At 36.3% G+C, this 18,501-nt stretch overlaps 1 protein-coding gene across 2 annotated transcripts in view; it reads left to right on the top strand.

Annotated features, from left to right (window-relative positions):
• The window catches only part of LOC134801809 (irregular chiasm C-roughest protein), a 77,975-nt gene that overhangs the window by 6,725 nt on the left and 52,749 nt on the right, over window positions 1–18,501 (top strand). For both annotated transcript variants that reach the window (XM_063774428.1, XM_063774427.1), the window contains exon 3: window positions 3,697–3,777. In XM_063774428.1, coding sequence (XP_063630498.1) covers window positions 3,697–3,777 — 81 coding nt within the window. The remainder of the gene's footprint in view (window positions 1–3,696; window positions 3,778–18,501) is intronic.

The raw sequence follows: 18,501 nt of genomic DNA, 5'->3' as shown, positions 1-18,501 counted from the left end.
AACCTATCTGGAGATATAATATCATTGGTACGAATGTGGTTGTCTTCGTGACAGCGTGATAATTACATACTCTGTACCTTTCAATCGCGTTGTGTTAATAGTGTCACGAACATTGCCGCCGCCATACAATTTTGTTTGAATTTTGTCCTTTGAATGGGGAATAAATAATGTTATTTTATTGATTTGTGTTGTTTTGAAGTAAACTGAAACTACGTATAAAAAACTAATAAAAATATTTCAAATTCTAAAACCAAATGCGCGTAGACTTTGAAATATTGTTGCATATGCTTGAAACGTCTGAAAAAGATCTTTTTTTTTTCAGTTTATAATTGTTTATAATTTATAATTTCAATTAGCTCACAAAAAAGAAAATAAATCTAGTGAGAACATGTAGATGACTCAAAATATAAGTTATATTTACGAAGATATCTAAAATCAGCGTCAAATACCGGGCTTGTGTCCACATTATGAACTAAGCCACCGTTTATTGAAACAAAAAGGCCACCTTTATTATCACCGCTAATAACACAAAGCCAGTATACACGTAAACGTGCGGTCATTAGGGGATAGGGATGTTACACTCGCAGAACTAAGAATGCCGATGTGGTTTGGGCAGGGACCGAATCCCGGTATATTTTTCATACAAATTAACCGGTATTCAATTTCGGGATCTTGGTTGTTTATGTATTTTTTGCACTTAATTTAGCTAATCTGACTGATCAGTCATTATCCTTACCTAAATACTATTCTATAATATCCAAGAAATAATGTAAAAGCTATGAGATATTTTGATTTTTAGTTATACCGGTAACAACGGTCCCTGGGTTTGGGTGAGTTGGCAAAAATTTATATCGATAATTTGAAAAATCCAACTAAAACTTAGATATTATGCTGTGATTTTTAATACGAATACCTACTACTTCTAACTTAATTGGTTACTAAATCATTAAAACGATTGAAATGGCAAATAAAATAGGTATAAGGTAAAACTTATAATGCTAAAAAAGAAGCAAAATGTAGCAGTGCACAAATAAGTAATTAACTTCTTTAAGTTTTATGCATGAATACTATCTACCACCATTTGCATGGTGAGACCATGATAATGAAAGTGTTGTTTAACCACTTTTGAAATTTTAATGAAATGATCCTAAGTCACTCAATACAGCATTCCTTACATGACCAATGTTACATTATTTTACGAGTAAAAACCTAATCTTGAATTCTATTAATAATTCAAGTTACTTCAAGTTTAGTTAAAGTATAAAACACTATAGATTGTTGCACAATTTGATAATTTGTGATTTAATTTTAAAATCTGCTTCCCTCGCGCGAAAATTAAATTGATTCACAATGCTCAGAGCCGCAGATGCATATCGGCACTAGTTTGAAAAAAACTCGTATCTTGTTCTGTCATCAAAAGAAAAATGTGGTGTACATAGGTACGGGATGCATACAGAGTTACTTGCCTTTCAACTTTGAGTAGCAGTGTGAGATACGATTTTTTCAAAGTAGTGTCGATATGTGACTGCGTATTTCTCACTTCACTTCACTAGTTACAAATTAAGGTGTTTGCCCACAGGGGATTACTAATTGGATATCTTATTCGAAAATTAAATAAATTCGCAATATTTGCAGTCGCAGATACGGATTGCATAAATCTTTCACATCAGAAGTCCTGGTGTAAATTTCATTATATAGCGTGACGGAACGCGTTTGCATTGCATTGCATTAAGTGTCATTTTGTATGGGATTTTGAACAACGCGCCAAGCGGGACGTTTTGGAAACTGAAAATCTCATACAAAATGAAACAACGCAAACGCGTCGTCGTCACGTGACGCTATCGAATGAAATCTACAGTAGGCGCATGGTATAATAATATACTCCGCCTGGTACTCCATTCCGAGATTCGGGTATGACCTAACTGACACGCGCCTACGTCATCATGCTGTTTACAGGTTCTCAAACTTTGAAATGTGGGAGAATTTTAACCAACGGTGAAAATTATTTTAACGGCATTAATTTCAAGTTATTTATGTAGAAACATAGTAAAATAAAACAAATCTAATGTATTAAATTAAACTTTATTTATCTATACAAGACAAACGTTTAAAAAACTAATTCACAGTTACACATTAATTACCAAGCTTACGACGTGAAAAGTTTGGAAAACACTGCGACTGCTGACACTGAGCGAGAAGGAAATAACAATTAACACGCGTTCGACAAGGATGACGGTCAGGGCATGAAGTTATCTAGATCCGAATTGTCAAATGTCCACAGCGCTATCCTGTGTTGCCAGTAGTATAAACAGAATTACCCGAAAGTCTGAAATTTCTTTCGTGAATCGGAAGATATTGCTAACGAGTAATTAAAAATGACGTGTTATTGTAAAATTTAAGCTAAAATACATATAAATGAAAATTATAAAATTATAAAGAAATATTTTAACTTATCAACCATAGGTATAATGTACCCATGTAACATGTTATGTTGAAATAAAGTGGCAATGTTATTGTGACGTAATCGCGTGTCACTCTGGGAATGGAAGACCATGTTTTATTAGACCATGAGCAGGCGTACCTACAGTGGTTCCTCCTACGGCCCAAGGTACTATAGTACTTATTCAGTCCGATGAAATTATCATATTCAATTGGCCTGATGACAAATTTTGAAATCCCTTTTAATATTTTCGGTACACTTGCATTGGTTCCGAAAAACACAATATTTCAGCTATACTCATAAGATTTAACATAAATAATTGCATTTTATTATAGCTAGTTTAAACCTCGCGCGAAAACGCCTCGCACGCCATTTGTGACGTCATGCATTATGGTGGTAGATATTGTTTACATACTTACAGTTACGAATTTCCCTTGAATCCGAATGATATTGTTAATTCAGCACCATATATTACGATTAGGGATGATAAATACATTACAAAAATTGTTCACAATATGTCATTTTATACAAAGACTCTCACACGGTTGCAATTTAAGATGAATTATCTAGATACATGTAAATTTTGAGTGAAAATCACCGAGCCCGGTTTTACTTTTTAATTTTTTCTAGTTACGACACCCAACATGGCAATGATAGTTCCATTCAGCCAAATAATTAAAAAAGTTTTTTGGTGAAATATCGTATTATTTAGCATTTTATTTATATAATAACAAATAAATATTTACTTTATATCGTGTAATAATATTTTTTGGACGTAACAACATGTTTAGTGGCGAAACAATATTTTTTTGAACCTCCAAACTCTTTGGCGAGTACGTAATGGATTACAGTCAATGAGGTTGTCTATGTTGCTCTAAGAAATATGTCATGCATTGATGACGTCAACTCTTACGTCGTCTCTGATTGGTGTTTCAGTCAAAATGGCCGAGTGGAGAATTTCGCACTTTTATTTTATTGAATATATTTATAATCCTTCAGTTTATACTGAGATTGGGCCATATTTTAGAATCATATTAACATATACGTTTCTTTGAAACCATTATTTCCATGATTCTTTGTTACTGTCATCAGGTCAATTGGAATAGAGTCGCATTTGTTTTATTACGTTCAATTTTCAAACAAAACTAAAATCAACTCTGTTCCCTGCACTATAGGTTTGAATTTCAGTGACAAATTTTGGACTTAGCAGGTTAAATTTCACATCACTATTTACAAATGAAGTTGTTTGCCCACAGGGGATTACTCATTGGACATAAGAGACGTGACGTTGGACGACGATGCGAGGTACCAGTGCCAAGTCAGCTCGGGCTCCAAAGGTAATTAAGGCTTTTTAAAATAATTTTCGACTATTTAAAGACTTTCGGCCTGATTCGCACTTTAAGATACGTCAAAAATTTGCTAAAGAGACGATATATATTGGAAACGACAGTGTCACGATATGGATTGGATATGTCAGTGTCAAAAGTGACGTTTTTGTTTGAAGACACGTCAGTTTTATCACTGACATATTCTATCTATGTCGTATCTTTAGCAAATTTTTGACGTATCGTAACGTTAGAATCAGGCTGTTTGTCTTTTAACATCGTAAGAGAATTATGAAATTAGAATTTTTTATTTTTTTAAGTTCAAATTTCGAATTGGATTTGTAATTGTATAAGCACGCGGAAATTTACGAGGTTAAAATAATTCGCGATATTTTTAAAGATATATGTCTTATTTAAGTACCTTACCTACATCTACATACTATTGTCTCAAAAAGTTGTGTGGCATGGCAATGTTTTTAAATGATGGTCAGTTGTAATGTCTTAAATATGAAAATAAGTTTAATTAGTAATGTAAAAAAAGTTACTACCTATAAAAATGCAGGACACAAAACAACAGTATTGACTTCATAAAAATGTCCACTCCTGCCAATATTAAAAATAATAAATCACAAATTTTAGTCCAGTAAAATCAAGACTTAAATCAGAAATAAGTTCCGTACATAATTATTCCGCGTTACTGAAGCGAAAGACAAATTATTGACGTCTGTCATTCCCTCCGGTCGAAACACTGACATATCACCAATTATCCAAGTCTTATTTTAAAAGGACGTAAGTGTAATTAGGTCACTTTTGCACTTCAGCCTTTCTTCGATTCAATGTTACTTTATCGCCATATTTGATCCTCACCCCAAGGCTTTGGTTCCGATTGCTAAGCGCTATGCAATAAGGAACCAGTATAAGTAAGATCTACCGTTACAATAGGGAATATTACGCAACACCCTGCGTAGAGGGCGTCACTAGGTCAATCAAATGGTCTACCGTGAAACACGACCATCGAAAGTTCGGTTTCTGCCTCTCTATCATTCTTGCCTATTCGATCGACAGAGGCAGATAAAGAAATTTCGATTTTCGCGTTTCGCGGTAGGCCACCTGTAAACAAACCCCTTGATGTATCTATGTCATAGTGAAAACTTGTCAAAAACTGTTTAAGGCCTAGTATGTATAAGTTACTCTATGGTTTACTAAACAAATTAGTGCTGCACTCTGGCGGCAGAACATTGCAGTAATACTAGTAATTGGACATAGGATTAACTAAACTCCTTATCAATGTTGCAGTTCATTGAAAATAAAGATTGACAAAAGTACGTTACCTAAATTCGTCGTTAGTACGTAACTGTGCATTAACTAGGATTAAAACATTTAAAACCATCATTTTGCTCATGGTATAATAATATACTCCGCCTGGTACTCCATTCCCGTCTTTTCTAGGTCACCTAACTGACACGGGCTTACGTCATCATGCGACAGCGCTATATGATAATATGCGATAGCGCTATATATAGCGGCCATGTTGTTGTGACGTAGCCCCGTGTCACTCTGGGAATGGAAGACCATGTTTTATTAGACTATCATTTTGCTAAAAATCGTATAATGAGATTCATGGGCGTAATCAACATTTTGGTTATGGAAAATGTTTTATTACCTACATATAATCTTATTATATGTAGGTAATAAAACATTTTCCCTTTATATATTATACCTTTAAACGAGCAATTCTTGTATACTTATATATTTATTTATTTATCGGCGGCGGCGATCTCGGAAACGGCTCTAACGATATCGATGAAATTTGCTATATGGGGGTTTTCGGGGCCGAAAAATCGATCTAGCTAGGTCTTATCTCTGAAAAAACGCGCATTTTTAAGTTTTTAAATGTTTTCAGAGCAAAGCTCGGTCTCCCAGATATTTTTCATAATATGATAAGGTGAAATTGGGGAAGGGTGGCGAATTTTATTTCTTGCACTATAGCAGTCGGTATAGCATACTGCAGCGGTACTGCAACGCAAATACCTTATCTTAGAACGTGTTCCGTAATATGACCGCCCTGTAACGTGGTTTAAGGTTCCGTCACACAGGCGCGTTTTTCGGGCGGGGCGTGAGCGTTTTACATATAAAAGCGGCGCGCCCCTCTCACGCCCCGCCCGGAAAACGCGCCCGTGTGACGAAGCCTTTAGGCTGCCTTTCCACTGAGGCGGAGAAGAGCGTAGATGAGAGGAGACATGCGGAAATCAACCAATAGCATTGGTTGTCTTCTCTTTACACCCATTGATTGCCATTGGTTATTTCTCAGTGGAACGGAAGCTTTAGACATTATCAAACCGCACAATCGTGAAACGTTTAATAATCGTGAAAGTTTAAATCAGTGTTGGGGAAGCTTTAGAATCACAAAACAGGCTTAAAATTCGTTTTAGTCGGGACTCAGGCAAGCTATAGTAACAACAACAGAGCAGTTAATTACAGGCTCCGGATAAAATGAGATAAGGATTTTTTTCCTCCTTTTTGTAATATCCCGCTCAATGGTTATACGGATTTGTTTATGTAGCGTTATTATGTCAAATTGCAATTTGTTTTTATATTTATTTCTTTATAACCTTGTAAGGCCGACCATCCAAAATTAACCTTCTTTTATAGTAAAATTGGATGAATATGCTAATTTATTTGGTATATGAAAGGTTTTAATTAGATTGAAACCGAGTGTACATTGTACTATCTAATGCACATTGGGCCTTACAATAATAAAATATAAATAATTTTAAACGAAATTTAAACACGGCTCTTGACAATCAGGATTTGTGGTTAAGGTAACATTCCATTTCTGACCGCAGCTGCACTACTGCTCCGACACATCGATTTTATTGTCAATTTCCATAGTAAAATGAATGACAGTAACGTCGCAACAGTAGTGCAGCTGGGCCTTTTTATTAAAGTTGTCCCCTAGACTTTTTTGACAAATTTGGGATTATTTATATTATTTCTACTCAGAATCATGAGCTCTTTTGATCCTAATAGGAGGAAAAAAGTGTCCCAAAATTTCCATACAATTTTCGATCTTTCCATTCCGTGACCGCCATACAATGTCTATGAATAATGGTAATGGAATGGAAATAAAAACATTGGTACACTTTTTTTCTCCTATTAGGATAGAAAGAGCTCGTGATTCTGAGTAGAAATAACATGAAATTTCACAAATAAAAAAAAAAGTGTAGGGGACAACTTTAAATAAAATCGCCCAGCTGTCGTTGGAAATGGACTGTCACCTTTAATCAAAACAGGGGCCTTATTGCATAATAAAATACAAACTAAATAGTAGTGATTACTAGCCTGTATTTTATTATGCAATAGGCAGATCCTCTTTATGAATTTTTGTTGATGTAGGTCTATATCACATTATTTTAAATGTTAAATTTTCATAAAGACGACCAGTTTTGAAAACCTTTTCTTTAGAAGGAAGTAGGTACCTATAGCTACGGATAAAAAAAACTTTTTCATACAATTTCCATTTCGGGAGAAAACGGTTTTCACTAACTAAATCTTAACATATCACTTTGATTTTGATGTCGATCGTTTCAGCATAATATTTTATAGGTTTACAGGTTTGGCTTTTAATTTTTGTATTGCAAATTTTGAAAAACGGAATGCCTATAGACCTAGTTTTTCATTGTGTCAATAACATACTAAAAAATTATGGAGAATGGAAAATATTTACAAGTGGAAAAACGTTTCCTTTTTGTATGGACGAGTACGTGCTATACTTCCTTCTTAAACTGGAAGTTATGTTTAGTTTTATTAAAACAAATATTAGGTGTTAAACCTTACACGGTCCATATATAGATCTCTTCTTGTCTACCCTACCCTTTGAAACCATATTCAATACCATTGAGCTGTCCGAGTGTTCGTTTGCTTTGACAGGAGAACCCTAAGCGTAATTGGGACAATTCAATCGCATACCTATCCCATTTTGTAGGTACCGTAAAATGGGGTGAATAGGCGCAAAACTGACATTCAAACCTCGATAACATTTTATGTTTACATATGCATTCTGAATAAGTGTTCCGGACGTTTGTATTTTAGTTTTTATTTTATTTTGGGTAGTTCCATTTCATAAGGATAATAATAATATAAGACGAAAAATAAATAAAGAGAATAATAATAATATTGTATGCATTCCACAGTGCGTTAGTGTCTCACTGTAATACTGTGTAATATGTTTGAATAAATAAAATAAAATAAATAAAAAATAACTTTGACGATAAACAGGAAAACCCACCTCACCCCGTAGTCCCTCGTATTTGGGGTGAGTTGGGTTTTCATACAAAGGTGATTTTGGAAGATTACTATAGCTCCATTTTAAATTGGAATACATTATTTTTGTAGCAGTAGCCTTAAAAACCCATCTCACCCCCCTTTCAATCCTTCTCTCCCCATTCATAACCCAACTCTCCCCGCGAAACCTACTCACCCCATTTTACGGTACTAGATGAACACACATTGTATATGTCTTTCTTGTATTGTGTTTATTTACAATGGGGGAATCAAAAGGAGTAAAAAATGTTATCAAAAAAACCGGACAAGTGCGAGTCAGACTCGCCCACCGAGGGTTCCATACTTTTTAGTATTTGTTGTTATAGCGGCAACAGAAATACATCATCTGTGAAAATTTCGACTGTCTAGCTATCACGGTTCATGAGATACAGCCTGGTGACAGACAGACGGACGGACAGCGGAGTCGTAGTAATAGGGTCCCGTTTTTACCCTTTGGGTACGGAACCCTAAAAAGTAGTAAGAATCTTAAGAACGGATTCAGAAAAAAATAAGTATGTCATTGGCAAGGGGATTAAAGAAAGTGTATTTTTTTTTAATTTCATATAATTGAACATTTTTGATTATTGTTACGTATGTACAAATTAAAAAATGTCCCCACTTTTTTTTTGTCCGGAAGAGATAGCTTCCAGCGATAAGACCGCCAGTTGCTACCTTTATTTACATTGTAAATATGTTATTGATTTTTTCTTTTGTGGTGCAATATTTACTTACTTAAGTACTTACTCTACCAAGAGGCAGATTCTGATTTATCAATATGTTACGGTTTCGAGCTAAAACATCGCTGATTATATCGCATACGAATGAAAATAAAAGTCGCGCGTGAGATGCACACCAATAATCTGTTAAGGGGCCCACTGATTACCAGTCCGCCGGACGATATCAGCCTGTCAGTTGACCGCAAAAGGCCACACACTAAACAGTTCTCTGTCAGTTTTCGGCCTGACGACTTACACGAACCGATAGTGTGTGGCCGCCTGACGATTCCAGTCAGCGCCGACAGATATCCGCCGGACAGTCCGTGGCCTCGAGTCCAGTCAAACACACATCATGAGGTAGCCGGCCGGCGATCGACACACGTTACAGCATTAGTAAATTCTACTTTATTCCTAGTACTTAAGAGTTCATACTCCCTAAAATAAGCATACGACTTTTTGTCTTCGAACATCACGGATCCAATACTTAATTTATGACGCTGATATTTGCTTGTAATTTCATACACAATTTTAAGGCCAGTAGACCTTATTAACCTTAAATACGGTAGGGCTTCTGTCAAATTGAAATAGAATCAGTAAAAAAAGCAGATATGTACGTTAGTAAAATTCAACTTTAATTCTAGTAGTTAGAGTTCATAGTTGGTTCATAGGCATCATTTTAATTTTAAGGCATGAATACAACAATGCGAAGGTTGCATGTATCTAGTTTGTCAAGACTTTTCTTTATTTATCATGTTGTTACCTCGCAACTGTTGTTTACTGTCAGTCAAAAATAAATGTCATAGAGAGAATTATAACATAAACCTTATTTTTTTCTCTATTAATTTTAAATGTGACATGTTATTATAGTATTTGCATGGCTTATATATTTGAAAATACAGACTTGATTATTGATTGCTGGAAGAGTAAGTAACCGAGTAAAAAAGGAGCAAACATTGAAAGATTCAAATAGGGAAATTAGCGTCCCAATATAACAACACTGGTTAAAATTTTAATAGTTCTCAAGACAACGTCGGGAGGTATACCTTCGATGGCGTTCACGGCAGCTAGCAATGAAAAGACTAGCTATTGTGCGATTTGATTCCGCTATAAAGACACGTGGTAGAAACACTAGCGCAAGTATGGAGGTACCTGCTTAGACAAGAGATAAGACCTACGCTTGAAATTCTTCAGCTACAAGTGGGATCCGAATTATGACATTAATTCATTCCGTTTTAAGTTAAGAGAATATGTGGAGCAAACTGTGTTCGGAGTTACAGAGCGTGGCGTGGCGATATTACCTACCCGAAATTCTCGTAATATGTGACAATTATTACAAAAAAAGGATATGGAGTCACAAGCTGCAAGCGGTGGATTCAACATACTTTTACTTACACCGGCTCTTATTTAGGTACTATGTATACCAAATTGAAAGAAATGAAAATACTTTACTGTTATGTTTTTGTTATATTCATTCTACTCTTTTAAACCTTTTCTACATAATATTAGGTCTACTTGGCCGTTACCCGAGTGATTTTTTTGTTTGATACCTCGTAATAAATAATTTGGCCAAGCCCGAGATAGCTCGAGGCATTTAGTGTTCCGCTCGCATCGTTATATTTTACAGAGGTTGTTTGCCTGTTTTTAGGATTCCGTATTCAACTACCCTATAGGAACCCTTATAGTTTCGCAACCCTTGTAGTTTTTACTACATATTTAATATATCATTAATTCTTCTTCGGCGGGAACGGACTCGATTAGATGCATAGCCTGCATCAAAAGTACGTCGCGGGGACGGTAATTTGTAGTAGTAGTAGTAATCACTTTATTGTACACAACACAGGTTTACAAAAATAAATTACAGTAATGGAAGTACAAAGGCGAACTTATCCCTATAAGGGATCTCTTCCAGCTAACCTTCGATTAGATGAGAGGAAAACTCCAGTCAGGTCAGATAGACAAACTTACGGGATGTACAGTAATATTTAGAAAAAGTAAACTAACGTATTGTCAACTCATAAAATACATAAATAATATTATAGAATAAAAATACATAAAATACATACTAGCATACATACATACAATACAATATATATATATATATATATATATATATATATATATATATATATATATATATATATACAAGTTTAAAGTAGAAATAAAGGTTTAGTACTTAACCAGATCACGCTGATTGGAAAGCCAAAGCTTCTTCAGATTAGCCTTGAGTGACGCCACAGACTGGGACCGCCTGAGCGACAGGGGCAACTCGTTCCACAACTTCACAGCGCGCACCGTAAAAGAATTTGCATATGTTCGCGTCTTATTAGGCGGAATAGTAAGCGTGAGATTACAGCTAGATCGTAAACGGTGATCACTTCCTTCAGCCAGATAGTTAAATCTTTCCGTTAGGTAAGATGGGGAACGGGGGTTGAAGAGTATATTGAACAGCAACGACACGACATGCACATCTCTGCGTCGGCGGATCGGTAACCACTCGAGCTGGGAGCGAAAGTTGGAGACGTGATCATATTTACGGAGGCCAAATATATACTTGATGCAAACATTTTGTAAACGCTCAAGTTTATCCAGCAATTCCTCATTAAGGTCCAGATACGCAACGTCACCATAGTCCAGAAGAGGGAGCAAGAGAGAACGGGCAAGAGTCAGTTTAGTATGAAGAGGGAGAAAATTCTGCAGCCGTCGAAGAGAGTGGAGGGATCCAAAAACTTTTTTACTCACCTCAGCAACATGGGGAGACCAAGAAAGCGTCTGATCCATGGTGATACCCAAATTTCGGACAGTAGAGGAGAAAGGGATATTAGTCCCATCAAACAAAATGTCGGGTACCACCATGTCCGAAAGCTTGCCTACATAATAAGGACTACCAATGATAATCGCCTGCGACTTCCTAGCATTGATTTTCAAACCAAATTTGCACGCCCAGTCCCGTATGGATTCCAAATCAAGGTTGATTTGAGTAATCAATGAAGAAAGATCATCTATACTGGCCGCTGCATAAATCTGTAGATCGTCTGCGTAAAGATGGTATGATGATGTAAGTGCTTCGGTGATGCCATTAATAAAAATAGAGAAAAGAAGGGGAGAAAGCACTCCTCCTTGTGGGACGCCAGCGGTGAGCTCACACCAGTCGGACAGCTTGTCATCTACTCTGACCCGCTGGCGTCTGCCAGAAAGGTAGCTATGAAACCACGAGAGAGAAGTTTGTGAGATTCTTAGAGTGCTGAGTGTCCCTAGAAGGATGTCAAAGTCTACAGTGTTGAAGGCACTACTAAAATCAAGAAGAACAAGGACAGTTAGCTTTTTGCACTCTATATTAAAACGAATTTGTGTTATGGGAAAGTATCCTATGAAACTCAGTGACACATTCATCCTCGATGTAATCATTCGCAAGTATATACGAAAAGCGAGCCATTGTATTCGACAACAATCTAGTGCGTAGGTGGCACCTTTGTGGCACATACAGTAAACAAACCACATTGACACATCACACGTCACGTCAATCACATGGCCTACCGCGAAACAAGAAAATCGAAATTTCGTTATCTAATCTCTCTATCACTCTTGCATATTCGAGCGATAAAGAGGCAGATAACTAAATTTCGAATTTCGCGTTTACCGGTAGGCCCTTGTTAACAAACCGCCTTGATGCATCAATGTCATATTTTATTGTCTGTGAAAACTTGTCAAAAAACAGTTTAAGGCACAGTATGTATTAGTTAGTCTATGAATTTACTGAGTCGGTAGTGCTGCACTCTGGCGGCAGAACATTGCAGTAATATCCCCTTTTAACCAGGTTTCACTATAGTAGTCAAAAATATGTTTACATTTTTTGCCTTATTACAAAGGAATAAGGTCCAAAAGTGTAAACACTATCTTTGACGTCGACTGTCCATTTTGATGAAAAAATTAAACTAGTTGAAAAACATGAAACTGAAGGCTCTCGACTGACAGCAGATGACGGCCAACAGGCCACCGGCCGGCTATCTGATAATATGTGTGTAAATTGGCCTGCAGGCCACGGACTGTCCGGCAGATATCTGTCGACGCTGACCGGAATCGACGAGCCGTAGTTCGAATAGCCGTCAGTCCAAAATCTGAAGTAGAACTGTTAATGCGTGGCCTTTTGCGATCAACTGACAGGCTGATATCGTCCGGCGAACTGTCAATTTGTAGGGACCTGTCAAAATTATATCAGACTATTGCCGGCGGGCGGCCGTACGGTGGGACACTGACGACTCGTCTGTAGTCGCAGAGGTGGCAGCAGACCATTGCCGGCCGGCAATAATCGCTTATGTTTGTGGACGTTATTGGTCTAGGACGGCAGGCCGCCCGATAAGGCCAGAGACTGCAGGCGGACTGGTAATCAGTGGGCCCCTTTAAGTTAAATAAAACTGTTTGATTTAAATTGACCTAACATCTTCTTCTTCTTCAACCAAACGTTTTCCCGGCCTAGCGCCAGGGTCCGCTTTCCTGCCCAGTCTTCCCCACTTTGCCCGGTCTTCGACATCCTCGGGTGTGAGATTGTTCTCTCCCATGTCCGCTGTCACGACGTCCAGCCAGCGCTTCTTAGGCCTACCGCGGCCGCGTGATCTAAATTGACCTAACATATTATATTAAGAAAAAATATTGTCATCATCATTTTCCTCACGTTATCCCGGCATTTTGCCACGGCTCATGGGAGCCTGGGGTCCGCTTGACAACTAATACCGAGAACTGGCATTGGCACTAGTTTTTACGAAAGCGACTGCCATCTGACCTTCCAGAGGGTAAACTACTAGGCCTTATTGGGATTAGTCCGGTTTCCTCACAATGTTTTCCTTCACGGAAAAGCGACTGGTATATCAAATGATATTTCGTATTTACATAAGTTCCGAAAAACTCATTGGTACGAGCCGGGGTTTGAACCCGCGACCTCTGGATTGAAAGTCGAACGCTCTTACCGCTAGGCCACCTGACCAGCGCTTCAGAAAAAAAAATTGTGAACAGAGTAAAATTGGTACAAATACTTTTTATGATGAAATCTACTGCAGTCTGTTTTATCTAAAAGGAAAACGATTGAAGAGTTTATTATATCTTTCGTTCAATTCAAAATTATGCAAAAAAATTACAAATTCAAACGATGTTTACAATCTGAACGCATCAATTTCCTGTTCAATTTTTTTTATTCATCTTTAAACGAATTGAAATTACACGGAAATACGCAGCAGTTTAAATATTTACTCGACATAATGGGCCTCGAAAAATACGCTTACAAAATGGCTGATCGCATTTTTAAGTGGGGAATTAAATGATTATCTGCTAAAGAAATTTGAGCATAAATCTCTTCAAATCGAGGTTATTTTTTATTGTTTCTAATGATGTAGGCTCAGTTTCTGTTGTATTTTGAATACCTTTATTGTTCTCAGAAATATACAGTTTTTAAGGTTTTAAACGGTATTAGTAATAGTAGATATGTAACTGCTACATAATAAAAGGTATTAAAATACGAGTGTAGGTGTATAAAACGAGCTGAAAGCACTTTCTATAAAAACATCACAGTATGAGTGTTTTAATGCCTAATTATGTACTTATAGATGGTCAAGCAAATCTTGTTAGTAGAAAAAGGCACGAAATTCAAATTTTCTATGAACGATATCCTTTCGCACCTACATTTTTCAAATTTGCCGCCTTGACAAGATCTGCTTGACCAACTATATATACACAATCAGTTTTTAAAACGCCATCCTGAACTCATAGTAGAAATGAGGTCAAATCAAATTCCTTTCTTTCTCAGAGATGTTCGAAAATCGAATGTCATTATTAAATTGATATCGACGTTATTATTACCTACGCAATAATAACATTTTTACAGATAATTTGTGGTTTTTGAACGCATCATAGAAGGTTTAATGATTATGTACGTAGACAATTTATATTTAAATGTATTTTCAAACTTACAGGAGACGAAACAACTTGATACGATTGTAATTACAAGTACTCTTAACACAACTGTTGTAAACCAACTAATTGAAACTTGAAGATTTAGTCACAATTACGCAGACTATTTTACATTTCAAATATATTTTAGTATTGTGCAAAGAGCAACAATCATTCAATAAGATACTAAAGATACCAACTTGTAACTAGTGCCCCGAAACGAGCACGTCTCAAGTTCAGAGTTCTTAAAGTGCTTTGATGCCTCAAAGCTTGTATGTAACGAGTTGTCTGCACTTTGAAGATAATAATCTTCTGTCTTAGAATAAATAATAGTACTAGGTACAGAAGGCTCACTCTCTAACAAAACGCGTTTATAACGACAGATATGACCGCAAGGTAAGCGCGAGCAGGCGCCCGTTCCATAGCGGTGCGCGGCAACTCCTACTGCTAGACACCAAAATTGGTGTGGCCGCATGGACTTGTAGCGACGAGACGAAATCGTGGAGTGAGCCACGCCTGGCATGGTACAGAAATTATGAGGGTGATTATTTTCTTAGATGTTTTTACTTGAAAATAGAATACTCTTTATTGGCACACTTGAGTAAAATATTCAACTTAAGGAAAAACAATTGATTGAAGATAGAACAGACAAACGGCGGTTTTATCAGTAAAGAGCGATTTTCCAGACAAAAAGGAAAAATACTTACGGAAATCGTTTCAATGTCTATGCGGACGACATGTCTGTATACGCATCACTGTGGGGTCAGTTTTGGCGTTACCGTAACAAGAAACAGTTGTTTTGCTTACTGAAATTGTCTAGTATACAAGGCACAACTCCTTTCCGTTTGTTTTTCTTTTTTGGTGCTACGGGTCAAATTGATTCAAATGGCCTAAAGATTAATCGTGCCGATTTTCATACCTTTAACACCATTTGCATCTGATTCCCGAATTTCAGGCTGTACCGCTATCACTAAATGCCTTTATGGCGTTAAATTCGCCCTTTGTACGATGTTTTTAACATCCAATAAAGATTAAAGAAATTGTGTTAAATCATACCAATATTTCCAAGCAACCGGCCAAGCTAAACGTTTCTGTGTACGACGTAAAAACCTATACAACTTAAAAATAAATACTTCCTACTAGGGATGTACCGACTAGTCGGGAAAGCCGACTATTCGGCCTCATTTATAGTCGGCGATTAGTCGACGACTAGTCGGCAAAAATGACCGATTAGTCGGCACTTTATAAGTGACAGAAAAACAGGGCAAGAAGAAATATACAGCAAATATTAACCATAAGCTTTTCACCTATTTCACCCAAATTCCTATTTAGGGTGCTTACGAAAACTTGTTCGAATCGCGTTTTTTAATTTAGATAGCCTACGTGGTGCAAGTGTTATTTATACGTCATAATTGCTGCAGACTTTTCTTGGTCTATTTGTAATTTGATGAATAGCGCTATTTTTAAGTGCATCTGAACCGAACTTAGACGAAACTAATGATCTGGCCGACTAGCCGACTAGTCGGCCGACTAATCGGCCATCCGAGCGCCAATTAGTCGGCTAGTCGGCAAAATCAATAGTCGGTTCATCACTACTTCCTACACAAGGCACAATTGTTTCTGTTCCTGAGCCCCGCCTCGCGAAATTGTGTTTGCCTTTTTAATAAATTGAAAATCTTCCTGTTCACGATGCCTCGAGCCATCTTTTCCCCTTTTGCCCTTTTTCCGATCCGTAGTTTTCTTGTGTTTTAATTTGTTTAAAATATTTTCATTAGGATTTTCTGTTTCATTTATCTTGGTCTCTTTCATCTCGTTATTAATAAAGCTGATCGGTTTAAGGATTTACTTTTACATGCTTTTGATGTTTTTCATTTTTTTAATTATTTTGCATATCTGATCAAAAAAATATCAGTTTCATGTATCGCATATACATGAATTAAAAGGTATATTTCTTGTACTTTTAAATAACAGGAATCGATTTAAAAATTATGTCTTCAAAGAAATAAACTTTATAAATTTAACAATGCCATTAATTCCAAACATTAAGTTCGCTTAATGTGAAATAAAATCAAAAATTTTGCTAGAGCGGAACCAAGCTAACAAATGCAGGAATTTAAAATAAAATGTGTGGCAATTATCATTAATGTCAAATTGTTATCATTAATGACATCTCTTCACTTTGTTCTGTTAAAATCGCTGCAAAGTTAGTTTAGATGGATTCAAGACCCAAACAAATTTCTCCGAGATACAGTACTACTACAGTATTTAAATAACGATTTTATTTGTATTTTCAAGTTTTATCAACAGATATTTATCATTTTATTCTTTAGAAATTATTTTAACAGACATTTACCTAAAAGCGCCCTCTTAGAAATTCTCAGACATCAAATACGAAAATCGAACAATCCCACTCTCAAATAAGACGATTCTGATAACTCAAACATCATTAATCCGAATCTCTATTCAAGCTTGGCATTACAATTGTTCGCTACCCTGACCCATTCAACTAAATTAATTAGGCTGGATATCGTGACATTTATGCGAATTCTTAATAAGCCGTCTTAGAAATTTTACAGAGCTTCGATCCTTTTGGCCTCTGCCGAATCGTGCCCTATTCAGATGCAAAAGGCCTGAGAAATTAATTTACATAGCCCTTTGTGCGTACTGTAACTGGTACCTTTTGATTTAATTCTCCTATTCGAAATGTCTCTGTTAGAAATTTCTTATCGCTACTTCGGGCTCTCATGGCCCATTCAGCTTTTGTTTCAGGGTTTAGGGTTAACTTTGTATTTCTTAAGTAATCGAGGGTACCGCGTACATTTTCTTTGATCGTTATCCCTAAGCCGTTAAGTAAATTTGATCTTGTTTTAAGTAAAACGGTCGAATGTTCCGGGCGGATTGAGTTTTAGAGATACTGCGAGGGATTACGCGAACAATGAAAGAAGTTTTCTAAGTAGCTTTTCGATTTAGGTGCCTTTTGAATTTTCAAGCATTATCGCCAACGTACTTTGTTGCCCAATTTACTGAATATTCCTGTATAAGAAGTAAAATCAATGATAGGCTTAAACAGAAACAATTTGATCTAATCATTGACTCTATACATTTTTATTATACAGTACAACGAAGCTTCCCTGAAGTGTTCTTCTTACAGAGTGTAATTTTGAACGCTGCTAAAACAGCATACATAAAAGTATAAAAAAGCAAAATTTTCAGCTGCGCCATATTACAGTGGTTTTGTATCACGTTTTATAATCTACCAAGTAATACGATATTATCTAAGAATTTATTAATGGAGCAAAAAAAAACACAGCAACTAAAAAATAATGCATACTTACAAAGAATCTAAATCAGAATAACAAAGAACGTCTTAAAGAAAATGAACAATTTACATGAGGCTAATAGAAGAACTTTGTTTTTATCAACCAGGCACAACGGACAACTGGCTTGCGGCAAAATTGTACAACTTTGCACTATTTAACTTGCAAACTTTGTTTGAGACAGAAAGTTCCATAGGAAACTATCTGGAGGAACCGACTTTCATTGTCTTTATTCCTCATTCTCTGTGGATTATTAAATTGTGTTCAAATCCCAAGTTGCCGAGACAACCCAAATATAGCGTTGACTTATTGAATTAAACTACGTTTATTAGAGAAGCGAGTTTAACAAAGGACTTGTTTATTATTGGATTTTGATTAAAAATATAAAAGTTAAATTAGAAATGGAGTTGATGCTTGCTCAATTTGCGTAAATACAGTTCGTA

Source organism: Cydia splendana, chromosome 23 (genome assembly GCF_910591565.1).
Source record: "Cydia splendana chromosome 23, ilCydSple1.2, whole genome shotgun sequence".
Lineage (NCBI taxonomy): Eukaryota > Metazoa > Arthropoda > Insecta > Lepidoptera > Tortricidae > Cydia > Cydia splendana.
The sequence above is the reverse complement of the archived record's forward strand: the minus strand, read 5'-3'. Positions and strand labels throughout refer to the sequence as shown.